The 21641-nt window shown below is 33.6% G+C and overlaps 1 protein-coding gene across 3 annotated transcripts; it reads right to left on the reverse strand.

Moving 5' to 3' along the window:
- Positions 1 to 1202: 1202 nt before the first annotated feature.
- On the reverse strand, positions 1203 to 19121 carry LOC25484310 (myosin-11). 3 transcript variants are annotated; one of them, XM_024779855.2, is made up of 27 exons: positions 18727 to 19121; positions 17252 to 17380; positions 16684 to 16827; positions 16426 to 16571; positions 16194 to 16350; positions 15112 to 15170; positions 14501 to 14660; positions 14258 to 14407; positions 14005 to 14144; positions 13768 to 13914; positions 13517 to 13618; positions 12942 to 12999; positions 12750 to 12851; positions 11759 to 11796; positions 8963 to 9089; positions 8703 to 8873; positions 8471 to 8602; positions 8081 to 8190; positions 6587 to 6647; positions 6121 to 6298; positions 5664 to 5878; positions 5474 to 5578; positions 4902 to 5180; positions 3467 to 3606; positions 2238 to 2467; positions 1775 to 1795; positions 1203 to 1704 (listed from the first exon to the last, which is right to left on the reverse strand). In XM_024779855.2, exons 1-27 carry the CDS (start codon positions 18727 to 18729, stop codon positions 1649 to 1651), a joined length of 3360 nt encoding a protein of 1119 aa, XP_024635623.1. In that variant the 5' UTR covers positions 18730 to 19121; the 3' UTR covers positions 1203 to 1648. The 3 variants fall into 3 exon arrangements, with proteins under 3 accessions (XP_024635623.1, XP_024635630.1, XP_024635629.1); XM_024779861.2 differs by lacking the exons at positions 1203 to 1704; positions 1775 to 1795 and having other exon boundaries at positions 2243 to 2477; XM_024779862.2 differs by lacking the exons at positions 16426 to 16571; positions 16684 to 16827; positions 17252 to 17380; positions 18727 to 19121 and having other exon boundaries at positions 16085 to 16223.
- Positions 19122 to 21641: the final 2520 nt, after the last annotated feature.

Raw genomic sequence — 21641 nt, forward strand, 5'->3', positions numbered from 1 at the left:
CCCGAATTATAAGACTCTTTTGAAAAAATAATTTGTCCCTTTTTATAAGATCCATTTGGTATTTCCAAGTACATTAATTATTTCTTTACCAACATATCCTTATTTATTTTGCATCTTTTTCTTCAATCAACAATAAATATTATGTTGAAAACGTAAATTAATCCTCTCTCTTAAGGATAAAATTATAAAAACAATAGTAATTATATACAAATTTAATATTACAATCAACTTTCTTAGTCTCCGTAATTTTGGCAAAAGACTCCTATATTTAGGGACGAGGTAGTACTCTCATAAAACAAATATTATTAATAAGTTTTGTTTTTAGAAACTAGTAATAACTTAAAAGGTCTCATTTTAAATTTCCCCTTGAACCTCTCAATCTCAATATGCGTTAGGCCGGCTCCAAGAAGCATGGCAGAGGTGCCTTTCATATGTTGTAGTTGGTGGGTTAGGACCATAAAATCTATTTGGTAATCTACATCAAATTGTCGAAGAAATATAGTCAGCCACGCCGTATTGAGTCGCTGAGGAGGGTGTTTTGATGAATTTAAAGGTATTTTGATTTTTCTTGTTTCTCATAAATGATCTATATTGGTATTTTAATACCGCAACAATCATGTCCTCTTGAATGTGTATGAGTATTTTCACTTTTGAATGTTGAATGAATTACACACAATTTTATGTCATTATGAACGTTGAATAAATTTTGAGTGTTAAATGTTGAATAGTGTGTTTGAAAGTGTTTCCGTGTATTTGTGTGTTGAGTGTGTCTAGCATATCTTCACAGCCTCTTCTGTTCTGTGTTCTATAATTTGTCTCCAATCCATATATCGGTTCATAACTCATGAACAATGGATAGGGGCTTAAATCCCAAACGGGAGCAATCAGGTCGTAAGTCCCAATAGGAGAATTTTTGGATTTTCGAGATGCCTATGAGCATATGAAGTTGCTTGAAGAGAATATTTTTTTTGGATGGGGATCTTTTTCCAACCCAAGATCATGTCAGATATACACATGAAAAACACTATTTTTGTATCGTCTAGAAGTGAAGTACATTCCAAACAAACTATTTTGTCCGAAAATATGCTTATAAAGTCAATGGTAAATTTTCAGAAATGTGGAGTGGAAAAAGTTACTCCCCTCTTGCTATAAATAAATAAATACTAGTATATAGTGCTCGGAAAAAACATAGTGTGGGACACTTATTCCACATATATACCCTTAGAACCATCCCTGATCATGCTTATGACAAATGTTGTACAATATAATGCTAAACATGTAACTGCATACGAAAGTCGCCGGATAAGTCTACCCGTATAATCCATGGAAAGGAATCAATTCAGTGGCCGAAGTTGAGTAAATTGAAATGATATCTTGATCAAGATGAAGCACCATGTAGATGGCATTACAAGAAGGGGCGATAAACTATAAAAATATGTTATATACAAAATTGTCCCTAGAGGTGTCATTGGATATCTAATAAGATTTTTACTCGGAAGGGGTGACAGCAAGATGAAATACCGACCCACAAGTTCATCTTTGATCGACTCTTATTGCTACCTCTATCTGACTGATCTACAAAATCCGGAGATGAACCGTGTATCTACAAATTTGTACGTCGGGTATGTGACTGAAGGAGTGATCGTGCCTAGCCAATGCAACCTTCATCCTTTTCTCGGACTTTCTTCGTTGTTTCCCCAGAGGCTGGAGGAGATGAAAATTTAAGCCAGATGGAAGAAACACAAGTTTTACTAGAAGAAATCATCAAACGAACCTTCTTTTTCACTTCCAGATCCTGAAAAATGCAATGATAAAGATAAGAAAAATTATATTGCCTTTTCCATCTTATTTCGTCTTTCTGTGAATAAGAAGAGGGAAACTTAAACAAGAATATAAGAAAGTAAATCCAAAATAGAAGCTACATTCTTACTTTTTATCTTTTATGGCAATCACATTGTCACAGATGCATGCAACGGTGCTATTATACGAACAAGTTAAACTATATTTTCACTACCTTATCTGTGATATACATAGTAAACCCTAGATTAAATGCTGCAAAGGTCTCAAAAGAGTACTTATATTCTTATTTGAAAACTTCCATTTATAATATACATGCTAGGATCTTTGTATAAGGTTGTTTTACTCATCTGACAAATTATTTTCTCCTCAAGCAGAGTACGCAAGTCGAATAGGAAGATAACTAGCACATTGAAATTTGTGACGAAATTTGGACTGACCTGATCCTTCAGCTGCAGTGACATCCTGAACTACTAGTTGGGTAGAAGATAATGCTTCTGAATTTGCAACAGGTGCTGGAAATGTGAAATCAGAGTCTGTAGATGAAGAATCAGAGTTACTGGAAGCAACGTCAACTCTAGCAATAGGTCGAAAAGTTGAACTCAATCTTGATGAAGTACTCAAGATTGTCTTCAGCTCGGCAACTTGACTTGACATGGAAGATATCATCCTGATACACACTAATTCAGATCTAGCATTAATCAAATAGCATTCAGTTTTAAAATTCATAATTTATCGGGGCAGTGTCCATAAAAGGCCAACAAGGGGAAGGAAAAAAAACAAAAATCCATTGATTCTCACGACAGTTAAACCCAAAATGATTATATCCCCCTCATACTATATAACTCTAAACCATTATGCCAATCAATGCCCAAAAGAATGCAGTTTCTAATCCATTATGTGGTACATCTTAGCTATTTTTAATTGTTCAATATATGTCCCTGAATACAACTTGCATTGACTCGCACAATATTGTACAATTAACATTTTCTTTCCACCAGATACTGAAAATGTACAATTGGTTATATAAACTCCAGCAAACTCTTTTGGTTATGGAAGTAGATCTTTTATAAGTAACATTATCCCACTTCCTCGTAAAACAAGGCCGACTCTAAATCTTCTAAAAGGTCAACTCCAAAGTTACCTTACTAACATAAATAATAAACCCTAGCTTTGATAGAATTGTTTATACATCGTCAGCTATTTCTATTGAAGGTCAATCCTCTAGCTTTGATAGGTCAGTCAATTGATAAAGTGTACAACAACAACCAAACCCTTTACTCACTGGGTGGGGTCAAGTATATGGGTAACATGATGACAAAATGTCCTATTACGAGTCATGTTTAATGACAAACTATTTGATAGTATGTCTACTAATGCTTAAATAGTCGTTAAGACTCTTGAGAGACTAACTACGATCCTTTTGGCAACTTCATTTCCTTTTATGTCCTGTATTCAGTTGAAAGATGATATATAACTTAGTCAAAGTATATAAAAGTAAAAAAAAAAACATGAATTATTTTAGTCCCATTTCACTCCTTTTATCACGCTATCCATTTTTCTCTCCTTGTCGCTGTTTTATGATTTAACCAGTATTGATGGATCCTGGAATTGGAAAATCAAAATTGCAAGACTACATGAATCCTCAAGGGTATAATACTAATACTACCTGTTCAATGAGTCCTGAAGCTGATATACTCTTTTTTCGGTTTCAGTTAACTTTTTGCGTAACTCTTCGCTGGATCCTTGAGCTTCTACATATTTCCTTTCATATTCATCAGTTTTTTGTTTTTCTTCCTGCAACATGAACTGTGCAACGCAACATCAAATAACACTTGGTAAGCATGAATTGTATTACTAAAACCATATGCCAAACCTGTTATAATAGGTTATGACATTACATATAAGTGACCATGTGACTTTTAAATGATGCTTTGAACAACACTTTTCATCCTTGACTCAATTCTATGAAGAGCTCTTGTCGCCTTTATAGGTCTAGGTCTTACGTCACACATTCTGTGACTCTTAACTACAATCATACACTAACTATCAAGTACAAGTACAGAAGTTCTTGGCTTTACTAATCTCTGCATTTACAGACCATTTGCATGCATTTCACCTTTAACTTACAGATAACTTTGTTTTCATTTAACATCAAACTAAATATATATTACTTTCATCTTGCATCTATGATCAATAGAAAAATTCAACGACAAAAAAAAGTAAAAATATTGTACTTTACTTCTTTATATATATATTTCTCATGTAATTCAAGAACAGTTGGTATTTTATACTGGAACACTATGAATTCACTACTTTACGAATATCTTAAGTAGTAAAAATTAGAAGAATAATGAAATTGAGTTATAGAAATAAAGATTTCCTTAAAATTCAAAGGGTTGATAAAGTTATTGAAACTATAGGGATTTAGGTTGAGAAGGGGAAAAAGATAAAACAAAATCCAAGTGATAAAGTATATTAATAGCATATGATGTATAATGACGTGTTGCAAAAGGCAAAACACAAACAAATGTATATACTAATAGTGGACTCCAACTCCTAGTTAAATATAGAAACAAATAGTAGTAAAAAAATTGAATGACATGTGGAATCACTTTTATGAGGTCATCTTATAGATGTTTTAAAAAAAAAAAAATTGTTTTAAAAAAACCTAAGGCACAATAATGATATCATGAGATATTCTAACACTAACCTCAAATTAAAGCTTACTAAGGTTTAAGCTTGCTACAACTAAACACACAAATAAAATAGAATTAAAATACAACACACTGGCAGGCGCCTCTGACTGGAGCAAGGGCTAGATCAATTGAGGAAGGAGACAAGGCCAGTCTGTGACTACGACTAGAGACAGAGGCCAAACAGCATCTGTGACATAGACAGGGCCAGGGAGTCTGGGATTGAAGACGGTGGGGAAAGACAGAATGATCGTCTTCATGTAGAAAAGTCACAGCTGGTATGATTGTAAGTGGGCTACCGGACTGATTGTCAGCCAGAAAAGAGGTAACCTTACCATTCTTGGTCTCTCTCTCGAGGCCAAAAAAAATTACATATTCTAATAAAGTTAATATATAACCTAAGTTTACCTTTAAAGTTTTTATTTCTGCAGAAAGAGCCTCAATCTTTTCCGTGTCTCCAAGGGGACTAGAGAAATCTCTAATATTTTCATTGCTTTCAGTGTCTCTGTGGGGACTAGAGCAATCCCTAATAGCTTCATTTCTTTCAGCATCTATGATGGGACTTGAGAAATCTTTAATAGCTTCAATGCGTTCATTATCTTGGAAAGAACTTGAGGATTCCTCGCGGAGTGAATTTGAAGATTCTTCCATGGCAGTACTTTCATTTTCAACTGATATCTCCATAACCTGGCAATCCATGATAACAAACCATTTCATTTAGTTATGTCAGCAGCAAGGTCTTCAAGAAAATTATGGTAAAAGAGGGTTCTTCAGGTTTTTATATATTCATTATTGTCAGTGCCATTTAAAGACCAAAGAAAATCCTAATAATGTTTCTTTCTTAGTGAAAAGGAAGTAGTCCACCTTAAAGTTCTAACATATTCCCCTATTTTATATAAATCATAATAGTTCTCAAGGCGAGAAATTTAAGAAAAGCAAACACAGAGGAATCTAACAAAAGAGTAAATATTATATAGAACCTTCTGCTCTTGTTCATCATTGGAGTGATTGACACTTTGTGAAATGATTGATGCTTTCTTAAGGTTCTGATAGTCCACGAGAGCTTTATGTCGCCGCCAATAGGACTGCATATTTTTCGTTCCTAAAACTTCAGGAAAAACAAAAATGTTTTGGAAAAACATATTAACATTACAAGGACACGGATCTAACCTGAATAATAGTTGATGACCTAGTTTGCCTTATATGTCTGAATTTATCACGAGCACGTCGAGCAGCCATTGCCTGAAAACCTGACTGTAAGACAACGACAGAAGTCTTCATTTCAGAATAGCATTTTCTGGCTATTCTTCCACGTGTATAGGCTTGAATTTTGATGGCAGCTGCTTTCCTCTTCATGTGATAATATTGTCTCCGTGCCAGTTCTCCTAAAAATCACAAAAATAAAGTATTTCAGGAATATATTGATTGGATGAATGCTTGTGGAATTCTGTATGTAGAACTTCTTAAATCTATGGTTCGGTGCCCTATTGAACATGTAGAGAGAAAGAAATGACTAAGCTTCCAAAAAAAAAGAAATGTCAGGGAGGACAAAACTATAAAAATCCTCATGATTTAACCATTTCAATACGAACACCATAAGGACAGTTGTAAAATACAAATATCTAACCTCTGCAAATAGACTGCAAAAACAAAGAGGACTTCCGCAGTGTAGTATATCTTTTCTGACTAAAATGAGTTCTAGTATGCTTTTGGATAATTGTTGCAGAGTTGCTAAGCATGTATGCTCTCCGAGCATCCAATTCTGCCATATGACCAGCTCTTAGGAATAATTTTGTTTGCCCTATCTGGAAAATTAATTTAACACGATTATGAAAAAGTTCAGTTCACCATACAAGAGCATCTTGCTAAAAAGAGTTTTGGTAATATGTGAGTTAAGAACACACATTTTTCAGCATGAGCAGTTTACATGCCCTTTACAAATGTTTAAGAACCAGATTTTGTTTTTACCAAAATACTAACAACAGCAGAATCTAAACGACAGCAAGTTTAATGTTACAGGATAAATATATATATATATTTTTTAAATATTAGATGGTAGTAACAAATTAAATTCAATAGAATTCCAGTTCTACCTGATAACCTGTCAGCCCAATCTTCTCTAAAATCATTTTACACGATTCCTTTTCTTCGAAGCTGCACACATGCAGATAATTTTCAGGATGGGAAACCCGGTAAATATCAAAGCAGAAACCAATTGTCATGATATTGGATTAAAAAAAAAGCGGCTAAAAAATCATACCCCCTCAGGTCCTTATTATAAGAAGAAAAACCAAAAAACATCAAAACCAATGCAATCATTAATCATGTAACTTTTTGAATATTTTTACAAATATACCTTTATAGAAAATTGTTAAACATTAAATACATTCGCTAATATTAAAAAAAAAAAAAACAAACATTAAGAAAATCTTTTAAACAGTAACTACACCTTAAAAGTTGTGACATTTTCTTATAAATAGGACCGATTATTTTTGGAAAACTTATAATAACCGGAGGGAGTACATAGATAAAGTTTACTACTCCCTCTGTTTCACAATACTTATCGCTTTTGGAGAATAATTTTGTTTCACATTACTTGCCACTTTCAAGTTTCAATGCAACATTAATTGTTGGTTTGTCCATAATACCCTTACCTATTTATTGTAGAGAGAGAAATAATAGAATTAAATAATAAATGGTTAAGGGTATTATAGAAAAAATACACATACTTTCATTAAAAATAAAATTTATTTGATTTCTTGGTGTGTGCGTTTGGTTTGCAAAACAGCAAGTACTGTACAGAACAGTACAAGAAAGAACAGCGCAATACAAGGGAGAACATCACAGGACAAATTTTTATGGCATTGAATAATTTTTTGTTTTATAGGATTTTTGGGGGACGAAATACTATTTTGGTATTTTAGACAACTTGTACGTGGGACAAAAAGTTGTGTTGTGGTTTGGTGAGGGACAAAAACATCAGTTTTTGTCCTGTCCCGTGCCTCCAGTTTGTCCTGTACCTGAAACAGTTTTACAAATCAAACACTGGACAACTGAAGTTGTTCTGTCCTGTCCTTCATTTTTTAGCAAATCAAACGCACCCCAAAAGCGACAAATATTGTGAAAGGGAGAAAGTACAAATCACTATTCATTTGCATGCAGATAAAAAATAATTAATGTTCTTAAAAATTGTAATTTGTGGTTGGGTCTAACGCAACCCAACAAAACCAGCTTGTGAGGTGAGGATTGCCCCCACTTATAAACACATGTTCAGGCTTTCTTGTGTGGTTGGGACTCTTTAACTGTTCTAATACAACAGTATTGAACCATAGTTAATGTTTTTGTAAAGTAATTTCTACTTAGACATTTCCAATTTTACAGATAAGGATTCTCCATTTTTAGATGGGTGATGGGAATAGACTATATCAAACTGAAGATATTCCTTTTACATTATGAAACTTCATATGCAAAATATTCTGCTTCAAATCCTATTTTGCCTAACTTTTTAAGATTCCCTGCAAAGAAAATTACCAAAGGAAGGAGCTACGAAACAGCTTTGGCTAAAATAAGTGTTAAGTTACACTTACTTCCCTCGAAGAATCTCTGGAGCAAGAATGCCTACTCGAGTTAAAAATTCATGAAAGGTCCTGTGAGTGGGAAATCCAGCACATTTTATTCTCACTGCTTCAAGAACACCCTACAATATCAACAACGGGGATAAATTCTACAAACACTAGTTCAGAGAAAGCAAAGGGATATTGGCACTTGTGGTTGCTCATTCACATTCATAACACTACATTAATAGCAAATTATCCTTTATTAAATACAATTAAGATTTCACTAAACAAAATCATTATTTAATTGAAAGAAATGTAGGAAAAATGTTAGCAAGTGGAGAATGTGAAGAGACAATGGAAGAACATGTAGTCCAACCCTGTAAGCAATAATGGAAGAACTTAATTTCAAATTCTACTTACACCAGAACGTAATTGATGCATAACGTTCATATTCTCAAATATCCCAGGTTTTAATAGAGTATTCGGCTTCACACATCTAATATAGTGGGGCTCTGTCAGATTGAGCGCTTCCATCAAATGTTGTAATTGTAGCTGCACAAATAAGTACAATGGTATCCACCTTTCAATTGTGGTAAGGCTTATCAGATAGCATATTTTCTTCTTAAAAGGTAAAGAACTATATTTTAGATACCTTAAAACGAGAGCCAATAGAAGAAAACTTAGCAGATTTTGCTGTCTCCTCAGAAAGTGGAGGAAAAAGGCCTGATACAAATGAACATTTGGAAGTACTTAGCATGACTTGATGTTCAGGAACAACATAGTCTTTGTTTTTGTCTATGAAATGCTCAGATTGATACTGGACCTGAAAAGAAATGCACAAATAACAGACTAAAGCAAAAACCATAGTGAAAAATAGCATCTTGCACAGACCCGATGAAGAATCAAACTCACCACTCCTGCATAATGAACAACAGTGAAGTCTGAGCGTGCCAATTTTGGCTTGATGAAGCGTTTGTGATCTTTGAATGTCTGATAAAGCTTTGTTGAAAATGTTTCATGAGTTGATTTGGGAAACATGCTGCATGCAGGCAATGATCATGTCAATACAAAAAGAAAAAAGAAAAATTGAAAGAAGTTTATACCTGCATATAAACAATTTTGCAAAAAATCATTAATGGTATTATTGATTAAAAAGTAGTTTATCAGAACACAATCTTAACATAGTTTACATTTGACTTTAGGAAAAGTTACCAGTGAACAAGAGACAAAAACTTACACATTCTAAGAATCCGAACTCACAAGAAACAGTAATGGTATTATTGATTAAAAAGATAGGCAATATTTTAGGAAGAAAATCCCCTCTAATCCCACATAGCTCTACAGAGAAGAGAGTATTTTCTCTCCACCCAAACCTCTAATCGAAATACAGAATGGATTCACCTTGTCATGCTCTCTCCTTAAAACTATGTTGCATTCCCCCAACTAACTACCACATCATCAATTCTTCTCCAACTTCCCTATTCAGTTTAGTTGTTGGGTTTAGGCCAAACTTAGTGTCCTATCACTAATTGCCACTAGAAAAACATATTTGTCTTTAAACCTGAGCTTAACATTGAACTCTTCCTCCCACAGAGCTTCTTCTTCCACAACCTCCCCTTTCCACTGAAGTAAAAACTGACTGACAGAGTCTATTCCAAATCAGCAAAAAAGGTTTCCCTAGAATTTCCTTTCAGCATACAAAGGCCATAGATGTTAAGACAGAGGGATCATGGTGGTTGTTTGGTACAGAGGACTTTTCACTGGCTTCTCAACTTCCCAAAAGAGAAAAATAGTTGTTCTTCGGTCCAATGCACTGGCCCACCCGAGGACAATGGTGATCCAAAATCCAAATGGTGTGCATACTGCATACCAAATGGATCAGCTGAGATAGAACTGTTTCTCACCACAAGTAAGCTGGAGGTCGACATCTATGGCTGTGGAAGAGCCGCAGCCTGCGAAATTCCCGCTTCTGATGGTTCCGGAAGCTTTGGTGGCGGAGGGATAACCACAGCTTGTGAACTAGCGTCTGGATGTTCCAGTCGCTGTGGAAGAGTCGACCTCCCATAACCGGGGTCCCAATTGCTGCTACTTGAAATTTCAGATATGTCGATTCCAACAACGGCTCAAGGCCAAGATCTGGTCTCGACACCATCGTACTTTGACCCACTGTAAAGAAACGTATTGTTGTTCTTTTTCATTTTGCCAATGATTTGGTCATTGCTCTTTTGTTCTCCCATGGTCGTCCTTTGTTTCCTCTTATGCTTCTCCAGTGAATGCTAAAAAAAAATCTGTGTGATGCAATCTCACTTTGGTTCTCTTGTTTTAAGGCTGTCAACACTCTAAAGACAGCCGCCGTGCTTGTCTCCTAAACTTTTGGTCAAAGCCACAACAAATGACTTCCAGTCTAAATCTAAGTTCTTTTGGCACCATAAATGAAACCAAAGCATGGCTAAACCTTCCATGCACATGAATAATCAATGCAACTCATCATCTAAGTTAAATTCTTGCTCCTTAGAGAACCTTTCAGCGCTAACGATCCACCCAATTGGATATGTCCCCATAAAGTCTAGCAACTCCACTTTTGTAGCTCAAATTTCCTCCATCTTTGATAGTAACATTGTGCCCCCCTTGAGCATGACGATAAATGGTATTAGTATTAGTGAAAAGATAAGAAATATTACAAAAGAATATGCCCCCTATAATCCTACAGCTAAGCTCCTTAAAGAAGATATAGCTGTCACTATACCCAAACCTCTAAGGTTCTAACCGAAAATACAAAATGAATTCCCCCTTGTGATGCCCTCTCCTTATAAGTTATAACTATGTTGCATTACCCCAAACAATTCTTGCGTCATCAATTCTTCTCTGATTTCCTTATAACCAAAGCATGGATACACCTTCCATACTCATGAATGTCCACTGCAACTCATCATCAAGTGAAATTCATGCTACTCAAAGAAACTCTCAGCCAAACGGTCAACCCAAATTGAATATGTCCTCATAAAGTCTAGCAGCTCGTATTACAAAAGAAAACCTTTTAAAATCCCAACATATAAGCTCCTCTGAGAAAAGGTAATTCTTTCTATGCCCAAACCTCTAATGTTCTAACGGAAAATACAAAATAAGTTCCCCCTTGTGATGTGCTCTCGTTATAACTACATCGTATTCCCCCTAATAACTACCGCATCATCAATTCTTTTCTGACTTCCCCATTCATCTTAGTTGTTGGGCTTAAGCCCAAACTCAGTATCCGATCACATTCCTTCACCTTATATGAATAAATATCAAATCTTATATTCCTATTACTGCCAAATATCAATTTGACACATCCCATTACTTGCAGATATCATTTATTAAACAGTAACCATCAACTCAAAATAGAGGGCATAGTAAAGTTATGAAACTTAGTCTATCACTTGGTAAGTCGGCCCGATAACATATTAAATTATACACCCTCCGGTCACTAATATAAGCAAAAATCTACTTTTTAGATACATTTAATTAATGATGTATGTGGTCTTTATTATATGTTACATACATCATTAATTGAATGTATCTAAAAAGTGGATTTTTGCTTATATTAATGACCGGAGGGTGTATCTTGCAAGCCCAAAAGTCCTCCCATTTCTCTAATCTGCTATCTCTTTTTCCGAATTTACTTATACATGCATGGTATATCAATATAAGAAGGGGAAAAAATGTGTATACCAAGCCTCATCGAGCAGAGCAATTATTCCACCTGGTTTCTGCAAAATGATAAATTTGTACATGTGTTATAACTTTCTGAAAGCAAATTAAGATGATTAAATCATCAAATTCCAAAAGAAATATACTACAGATATCAAAAACATAATTTTTACAGATAGAAAAATCATGATGTGAGAAGCATTTATCACAAATATATAGCACAAATACAACATGCTGCAGACACCAGAATATGGCCAATTTAAAAAATTATAGAACATGATACATCTGTAATAAAACACATTCATTTGTATTAAGTTAATGTTGTGAAATAGTAGAACCAATTTCTTTTTCCATGTGATAAGATAGGCAATGGGGAAAAGAAAAGAGTGAAACCAAATATTTTAACATTGAAAACCCTCAAGATGTAAAAGAAAAACCACAAAATCTCACGATCCAAACAAAATCTCCACTCTATAACTCTTGATGCCCTTAAAGTAGGAATGTGCTGAGCACCAAATGGATCAAAATTTGGGATGCCTATAGATTATTGAAATTTCATACTCAATAATATCTTTTGTACTTTTCACTTGCATACTTCAAATACAAAATGCATAACAAAGCATGCAACTCACAACACATGTCAATATTTGATTTGATTTGGTCTTACTAAATGATCGGAACCTAACAATTTTCATTAAGCTTTGTACTAAATTTGAGGAGCATTCGGACTAGCTTATATAGATTTATCTTATCTTATGGTCTAATACTAGATCGTATGAAAATTGTTTATACATAAGCTCTCATATAATAAGCACTTAAGGAATAAGTACTTAACTAAGGTTTATACACAAGCTCTTACCCAACCGCCCCCTTGGTAGTGCTCCTTGCACTAGAATCTAGGTCAGTAATTTTGTCTCGTTTCAGAAAGGTTACTAAAAAATACACAGGTACAAATCATATTTTCATAAGTTCCACTAAGAGATACTAAGCCAAAATCAAAGTTTGTAGAAACCTTTTCAATGAGATCTAGTACATCTTGATTGTCTACAAATTCTAAGTAGCTCCAATCAATCGCTTCTTTTGTGTATTCCTCTTGCTCCATCTTAAAAACGTGCTGCAGGACATAACCAACATCAGATTGCATTTCAAGCTAAAAGAGACAGTTGAAATTGTCAAATATATAAAAAAAAAACTAACCTCATACCTGGTTGAAGTGCTGCTGCAGCTTTTCATTCGTAAAATTAATACAAAACTGCTCAAAACTGCCAAGAGTAAACTAATATTAGTTTGGGTTTATCTGCCTTGGTCTAAGGTGTACCTCATTGGAAAGGATACACCAATGACCCTCTTTTATAGATCGTTAATTCATTATTTAGAAAAAAGTGATCAATTTTCAATCATAACAATTCACAATTTTTTATTATAATCTGACATTTATCTGTAAAGGAAAGACTTGTGATCTCATTTTTATGGAGGAACCAAAAGCAAAACTTGTACAAATACATCTGATCTAACTCAAAATGTCAATTGTATTAAGGGATAAATATTATATTGAGAATAAGGGTGTTCGAGCACCTAAGAATATAAAGAAGCTCGGGATCAATAGGGACATTGAAGTTATATAAATGCACATATATATTACCAGGAATGACTGAAGGAATGTTGAATGTGTGAGACCCTGTGTAAGTGTGTGTTTGTCTGTTTCTTCCTAAATTAGTATGCAAACATAATAATACAATAGTAAGATCACAGATTCACACTAACATGATATATTCTCACCTATTAGTTTGAAAGCTTTCAAAGCCATATATGTCAAGAACACCAATGAGACATTTCGAGTTACTATCCTGCCCAATGGAGAGATTAATTTTCTGGACTAACCTGGACAAACAAAAAAACAGATGATTGTAATTGACATTTTTGTTTACTCGTCTCTTTCTATGGTTGAATAAGAAATAGTTCAAACTTAAATAGCATTGCAATAATCAGACATTTCACACTTTATTTACACATGAAAAAAATCATATTACCAGTCAAACAAACGAGAATATAATGTCTTCGCCAAACCATCCCTGCTAACTGTTGCGGCAACAGGATCAAGACTTCTTTCGATGATTTCTTCAGGGGTGATCATCACACGCTTACATAGTGCAACTTCCACAGCATTAGAATCACACCTGAAATAAGAATAAATTCAATACAAAAATAAATAGTATCAATATTAAGAAAGATATTTCACAATGATAATAGTAAAAGTTTGGTCATACATTAGAAGTTCTGCAGTTGTTTCGAGATGGAACTTGGAGTCTTTATCTGCTAGAACTGATGAATCTGTTTCTTCTTCTGATTTTTCAAATTTAATGTTTCCAAGATGGAGAATAGCAGCAATAACTCTGAAAATTGCATCCTGAGAGCAAGGCCGAAGGAGGTATATTGCTAATTTTACTTTAAAGTTGTTTGATGAAGCATATAGGCAGATATAAGAAATATTTGAGTCACCAACAATGGTCAAAGTCATACCTGCTCCTCCTGGCTGATTCCCACAATATCCATGGCTCTTTTGGTGCTAAGATACTCTTGAGCAGCATTAACACCAGCTAATTCATAGCAACTGGATTGATTAAGGTAATGAAATGATCTCGGGTCCCCCAACTTATATTTCTCCTTTTCCTAACAATAGCAGTTAAAATTCAGAATGCCGCCAAGAAATTCATACAATTCATGGAATAGCCAATAGAAAATATCATGCTTTGACTTGGCTACCTCAGGAGGAGAAGCACAGAGAAGGTAGAAACAGTGATAATTACGCTCTGGATCTGAGATTTGGCAAACACGAGATTTCTCGAGAAGATAAGTTCTAATGGCTGCACCGGATATTCGTCCATACTTATCAAATTGAATCTCAACAAATTTTCCAAAACGGCTGCAGGAAAAAAACAGAAGTAGGTGTGAAGCTGCTACTTGTTATTGAAATCAATAATTTATAATGAGCAAGAACCTTTTCAGCGTTAGCTAATTCTCTCCGATCTTGAAAATAAAAAACATGAAATGATGAAATCAATCATGACGAAATCTTTTATCAAATGGAGAAATATCGCCATTTGTAATTCCATAATTAACTAAAATTCTCCTAATAAGATTCATAACCATCTAACAACCACAAGATAAGTATATGATGGTCAAGTCAAAAGGATGAAGAAAAAAAATGAATCAAGTATTCAATTCAAAATTGAACAATATACTAGTAATCACATACAAGGAAGTGTAGGTACAGTTTCAATAAAATACACCTATTAGAGTATATACTTATCAAATTTGTTTTGTAGCATTTCAAAAGCCAAAGCATCATAGAGCATAACTATAAATTTTCTTACCTGGAATTGTCATTTCTAACTGTTTTTGCATTACCAAATGCCTCAAGTACTGGGTTTGACTGCATCATTACGAGTTGAAAATTTGTAAGGAATCATGAGTGTAACATTCACTGATGTAAACCACAAAAGAACAAATAACAAAACAAAATAAGGAATGGATACAAGGTTGGTTTGGTGGCTGGAGGAGTTGAGGAGTGAAGTCGAGGGTTCAGTCTCCACTCCCAGCATAATGCAAACAATTACTAATGATATTAACATTGGTTGTTTGAAAGAAAATAAGAGAAATCAAAATATTCAAAACCATAATTTTTTATAATAGGAAAATATGCTAAGCTTTCTATTTTATTCATACAAAAATATATTATAAATAAGAATAGAGTACAGACAAGATTATAAGATATGAAAAATGAAGATGAAAAGACTAGAGGAGGAGCTTGAACTAGTTTACTGGATGATCAAATCGCAACCTAAATCTAAAAACTATTAAAATACAAGTCTATTTCAGCCATTTCTTGAAACTATTTAAATTAGCCTTATTTTCTTGAGCAGTGCCGACCCCACTTAGTGGGATAAGGCTTGGTTGCTGGTGTTTATTTTCTTGAACAGCAGTATGTTACCTATTCTTCTAGTAAATTCATAGTAGAAAGTCCTAAAATAGGCCAAATCCATTTTGAACTTGTTAAATTCATAAAAACCTGTGGTACCTGAGTTTCCTAAATGATACAGCAGCGAGAGGTCCCAGGAAATATTGAAGATAAACCAAATTATCAATAAATAAAATAATATCAAATCATGTGCTAACTGATACCTATTTAAACACATTTCACACATGAATACATTTTTCACTTTTTACATTTCACTCCTTAATCGGTTAAATATTTGGTCTTCATTATATATTTTTATGCATTCCTTCATTATTGTTCTCAAATGTCCTTGATAATATGTTTTTTAGGCATCACTATGTGGTTCTTACTTTGGTCAAGAGCAAGCATGCAGGTATAAACAATATGTCTTGGGATGAGCCACAACCAAACATGTAGATGCAGTAGCAACCAAAATCCAGAGTTAGATAACCTTCTTACTTCTAGAACTTGCTGTTCAACAGTCCGTCCTTCAGATGCAGTGTGACCACCCAAATATGCCAAGTAAAGCATAAGCATTTTGGTGGTTTCTGTCTTACCAGCGCCGCTCTCACCACTAACAAGAATAGAGTTGCTCTTCTCCTCAGTAATCATAGCCCTTATTTAAGAAAAATAATCAATAAGAATACCATTTGAAAAAGACAATTTTACGGTAAAAGCAGACCAAACTCACCTATATGCTGCTTCAGCAATAGCAAAAACATGTGGGCTTAAATTTCCGATTCTCTCTCCCTTGTATCTTTTCATTGCATTAGCATCATACAGGTGTGGAAGACTTTGAAAGGGATTGATCGCAATAAGAATATTTCCAGAATAAGTCTGCCATAATGTCAAATTATTATAAAAGTGATGGTCATAGGTTCAGTAATAGGTCATTGTCTTCCGTAAAGGTTAACATGCTTATTTCAACTGAACTTGGGGCTAATCTTACATAGATTTCATTGATCTTGTATCGGCTTTCCAAATTATAAAGCACTCCTGGCTCATGCAAATAAGCAAGCTTGGTCATGTCATCAAAACCATCAGTAGGAGCATCTGTATCCTTGGGATGTAATTTTGACAAACGGGAAACTACCTATGGACATGAAAATAAAATTTAAGATAATTGAAACACACATTATATGACCACAAATGTGAACAACAGTGTTGCTAATGTAAAGTAAAATCAATTGTGTTCTTAGTCTTATAAAGCATAGTGTCTTTTAAGATAAAGACATGTTCGAATTAATGTTTCTAACCACTTTCTTAATTTGCTTTTTAGTAGTAAGTTTTTAAGTCTACCATTTTATGTTTAATTGAATGCAAGGCCCTCCTCAAAAGAATCATTGCAAACACACATCTATCTTAAAATGTAGATAAATAATTATGCCAAACACACAAAATGTAGAAGGAGGTTGAAATATCTAGCATCATTAAAACTAAACCATCATAAAGTGGAACTAGAGATATTTAAAAACATAAGACTGAAAGGTTCTAACCTAGAGGATATCTCAACTTACCTTCTTCTCATTGCTAGTTTGAATTTCAGCATCTTCTCCATTAATATTTAGTACTACTCCATCAATCCAAACTAATTCTGGATCGGCAACCCAAACGTGAGAACCAACAATTATGTTTTCGGGCATGCCCTGTATCATTTGTAATCAAAAGTATTAAGAAAGTTCTTAGATCTTACATATTTGAATATTAAAACATTTATATTTCTATATTTTGGATAGCAAAATATGTAGAACCAAGAACAATATACAAATTCCAAAATGATTAATCAATCATTAGTATCAGTGTATATAGCAAAGAACAATCATTAAATTATTTCATGATGTCATAAAACAACACTCTATCAACATACATAAGTATAGATCCATAGGCACAACAAAAGAGCAAAAGAGGGTCAAATTTCTGTGCTTGAATTATCTTTTGTAGGGACTATGACATATCCTTCAAGAAAATAACATTATATCCACTGTGCTATATGTATTTAAGAAATAGTTTCTGCAGTGTAGTTTATATCAATGTTATAGGCATTTGATGTGCAGGGACGTACTTGAAGTTTGCGTATATTTTCTGCAGTAATAGTTTTGAACATAAAATGAAAATGAAAAGGTGTTGACATAAGACAATGTTATTTTGCAGTGATTATTGTTCCCGGTATGCATTTTACTTTGTCTTCTGCCCATCATCAGTTCAGATGAGCATCTCAGTCGGACCAGCAGGAGTACATAACAGAAAGAACTTAAACAAGAACACACAGAAGTCACAATCTCTAATAAATCATAAAATATCTACATGCAATGGTTACAAATCAGCTAACTTCAAAACCAACCTAAACAAGAACACACAGTCACACTCCTAGGTAACAAAGATCTGAATCTGCAAAATAGAATTAAATCAAATCATACAAAGATATCACAAACGGTCTTAGAATTCAAGTTGGGCCTAACTCAACTCCTACAAAACCAACTTGTAACGTTAGGATAGCCCCCACCTATGAAGCACGGACACAGACACCGGGCACGACACGGGCACTGACGCGCCTACACAGCTAATAATTTGAGAAAATCACATAATTCAGTGTAATTACAAGTGTCGGACACGACACGTGTCTGACATCGGGACACGCCTAATCCAAGGAGGATCAGTGCTTCATAGGCCCCCACCTATAAACATATTTTCAGTTGGTCCAATGGATATTGGATAGGCTCTGCTACCACATTAGAATTTGAGTTCAGCCAAAATCAACCCATACAAAATCGACTTGTATGGTGAGTACTGTCTCCACTTATAAACACATTTTCCGGCCTGATCTCATTCAATTCAAAGTAAGAAAATTAACATACAGTCAAGTCGAGAGAAGCGAGAATCATCTACTTATTCAATATCATAACATTAACATAATAGCACACATTTTTGCTCCAAATTAAATCCACTAGGCTGCATACTGAAACTATTATAGAACAATTAAGACCTAACTTACCATTTCCTGGATTTTAACCTAGGCTGAACAGAAATCACCGTCCAACAGTATCATGCGTGTGTACATTTTCAACAAATTGAAATCATCGATCAAACACACATTGAACATGAACTCGAAGTATAGTAATCGTGCAAAAAATGAAATTCGTAACAGATTCGAATTCGCTAAAGAAAAAATGAGAGAAAAGAAAATGAGAATGATGGAATGAGGGAGTTTTGCTTGTCTTTGTTTTGCGCGATTGGAGGAGTGGTGGAAGAGTTTGTGGAATCGAAATTGAGATCCGAAGACCCTGCAAAATCGCCATTTTTGTGGACATTCTTGTGGCTCGCACTTTTCCCTCTCCGTGGCGCTTGGACTTAGAAATAGAAGAAGCTACCAACATATTTCAAAGTTTGAATATTGCTTTCGGAACTTCTATGGTACACTCACAATTTTAAGTGTACCGATACTCTTGTTTCATAAAATTTAAAATTAACGATCACTTTAATGAAATAAAAAGGTATCTGTTAATATTTATATTTTAGAAAACATCATTTCATTGTTTATAAGGATCAAATTAAAAAATTTGCATTTTATCATAAAAAATAATCAATATTCATTGTTATGAGTAATAAAAATTCTTAAAAATTAAATTTTATTTCGTCGAAGTTTTTGGTAAATAAAATTTAATTATCTTAGTTGTCAATGATAGAAAATAATTATTTTTCTTCAAAAAAACAACACATTTATTATTAATTTTATTGGATGTACCATAGAATTTTCCTATTGTTTTTCTTCAAAATGTAATTGTCATTCTACTTTCCCGGCCCCGAAGCATGACATCATATTATCCGATTTAAGAAATAACTTTTTCTTATAAATATGATTGGAGGGAGTAGTTAGTATGCCCTTGGTAACAAAAAAGAAAAATTGTTGTGGTTTTCCTTAAAAAAATTGTAGTAGCTTGTTGATTAAACTCGTATTTTATAAATATATGAGTTTAGCTTTATTTATAAATATATGAATTGACTTGTATTTTTTTTTTTTAGGTCAAGGAATTGACTTGTATTTTATTAATTCAACTTCTGTTGTCTAATGACCTTTTATTGTGGATTATTTAGGATATATTTTCTAAATCTTAAACTTTATCACGACTCTAGTAAGCCTTGAAGATCCAATTCACTAAAAAAAGTCCTCCTAAACAAAATAAAAACTCTTCAATCAATCCCTCAAATGTTTTATATCAATAAATTTGGTTATCTTGTTAGCGCAATATTGTATGGATAAACATGAAAGTTGATATACTTATATGCATCGAATTTCTTTCCTTATAGATATATTATCTTCTATTCTTAGTCCCTTTGTCATATGTGTGCAACCTTTAACAATGAGAACCAAATTTATTGATAGAAAATATTTGGGAGATTACTGTTACATGGTTGAGTTAATTGTAATTAATTTTTTTTTTTGAAGGATGTAATTAAATTTTGAAGTGTGGTGGAGTTTAAGAATTATGGTATAAGGGTGCCAACACAATTCATTATAGGTATATTTTAGTTCAAGACGATGCACTCCATTTTAATTGTGGGACGATGACATCAAGACTCCAATACACAAGTTTAAGAGATACACTTGTTTGATCACAAACATAAATATAAATCATTTAGGTACACAACACTTGATTATAACAAGTATGAAAGTGAAAAGAATTAAATAATATATATTTTTAATTAATTAAATGATAGATATTTTAATGAGTGTGTACCTAAATAATTTTGATTTGGTGATGCGTATATACAAGTATTTCTCCAAGTCTAGACTACAAATAACAAATTATTTTATAATGTGTGTGAAAACCCTTTACAACATTTTAAATAGATTAAAATGAATTGTCAAAAAAAAAAAAAAGATTAAAATGAAGATAAAAGAAAATATAAAACATTGTAGAGACATAAACTTGACACAGTCAAACTACAACAAAATGCAGTAATCACCCCAAACCAGTATTATATAGACAGTCCAACCACAACAAAAGTGGTCTAGTATGAAAAATCCAAAATCACATGGGTGTAATTTGTGTTTTACAGCTCTATTTTTAGACCTCACCCAAATTAAACGAGCTATTTGAAGTATTGACCATTTAATTAATTAATCAACAACAAAATGTGTATCATGTAATAAGATTTATTATGAAACAATCTTTATTATGAGGGAAAATAATACATGGTTAAGCTACGAAAAAGTAAAGATTTACGCAAAGAATTGAGTATAGTTGTTAATTGTTATGAACAACTTCTCTCATTTCGAATCCTCCACATGCATAATATATGCATATGTATTCGAAAATCATACACCTCACTTCTCCACATTTCAAATCCTTCACGTGCAATATTTCTTAGGGATGATGAATTCCGTCAGGTGTTGTTGGTTTTGATGGACCACGTGGAAGGAACTGCAACAAAAGCCCATCAAATTCTCTTGAAATTCTTCGTTCATCTTGTAAATTGTCTGTATCCAGCTCCAAGTTGAGAAGAAATGACCAGAACGAAGAAAATGATCGCTAGAAATGTGAAAAGGATACTCATGTTATTATAAGAGAAAGCCATACCCTTGATCTCTTTAATTACTTAGAATGAAATAATTAAAAATATTGATATCTTTAATTAGGACAAGTTTCTATAGAAATGATATATTAGCTAGGGTGGGGAATGGCATGTTAATGTTATGGAATATGTACACACTAGACTTTCCACCCGTGCTGCCGCACGGGTCATATACATTGTAGATATAGTAGACAAAAACAAATCTCAATGCATATCAAAGAGAATGAAATATGTGGTCCCAAATATATGCAGATGTTGGAATTCGAACCTCAGACACCACGCTTATTCACCAAAAAAATATTAATTTTTATCAATCGTGTGTTACTTCATTCT

The sequence above is a fragment of the Medicago truncatula genome, chromosome 1 (assembly GCF_003473485.1).
Source record: "Medicago truncatula cultivar Jemalong A17 chromosome 1, MtrunA17r5.0-ANR, whole genome shotgun sequence".
Classification (NCBI taxonomy): domain Eukaryota; kingdom Viridiplantae; phylum Streptophyta; class Magnoliopsida; order Fabales; family Fabaceae; genus Medicago; species Medicago truncatula.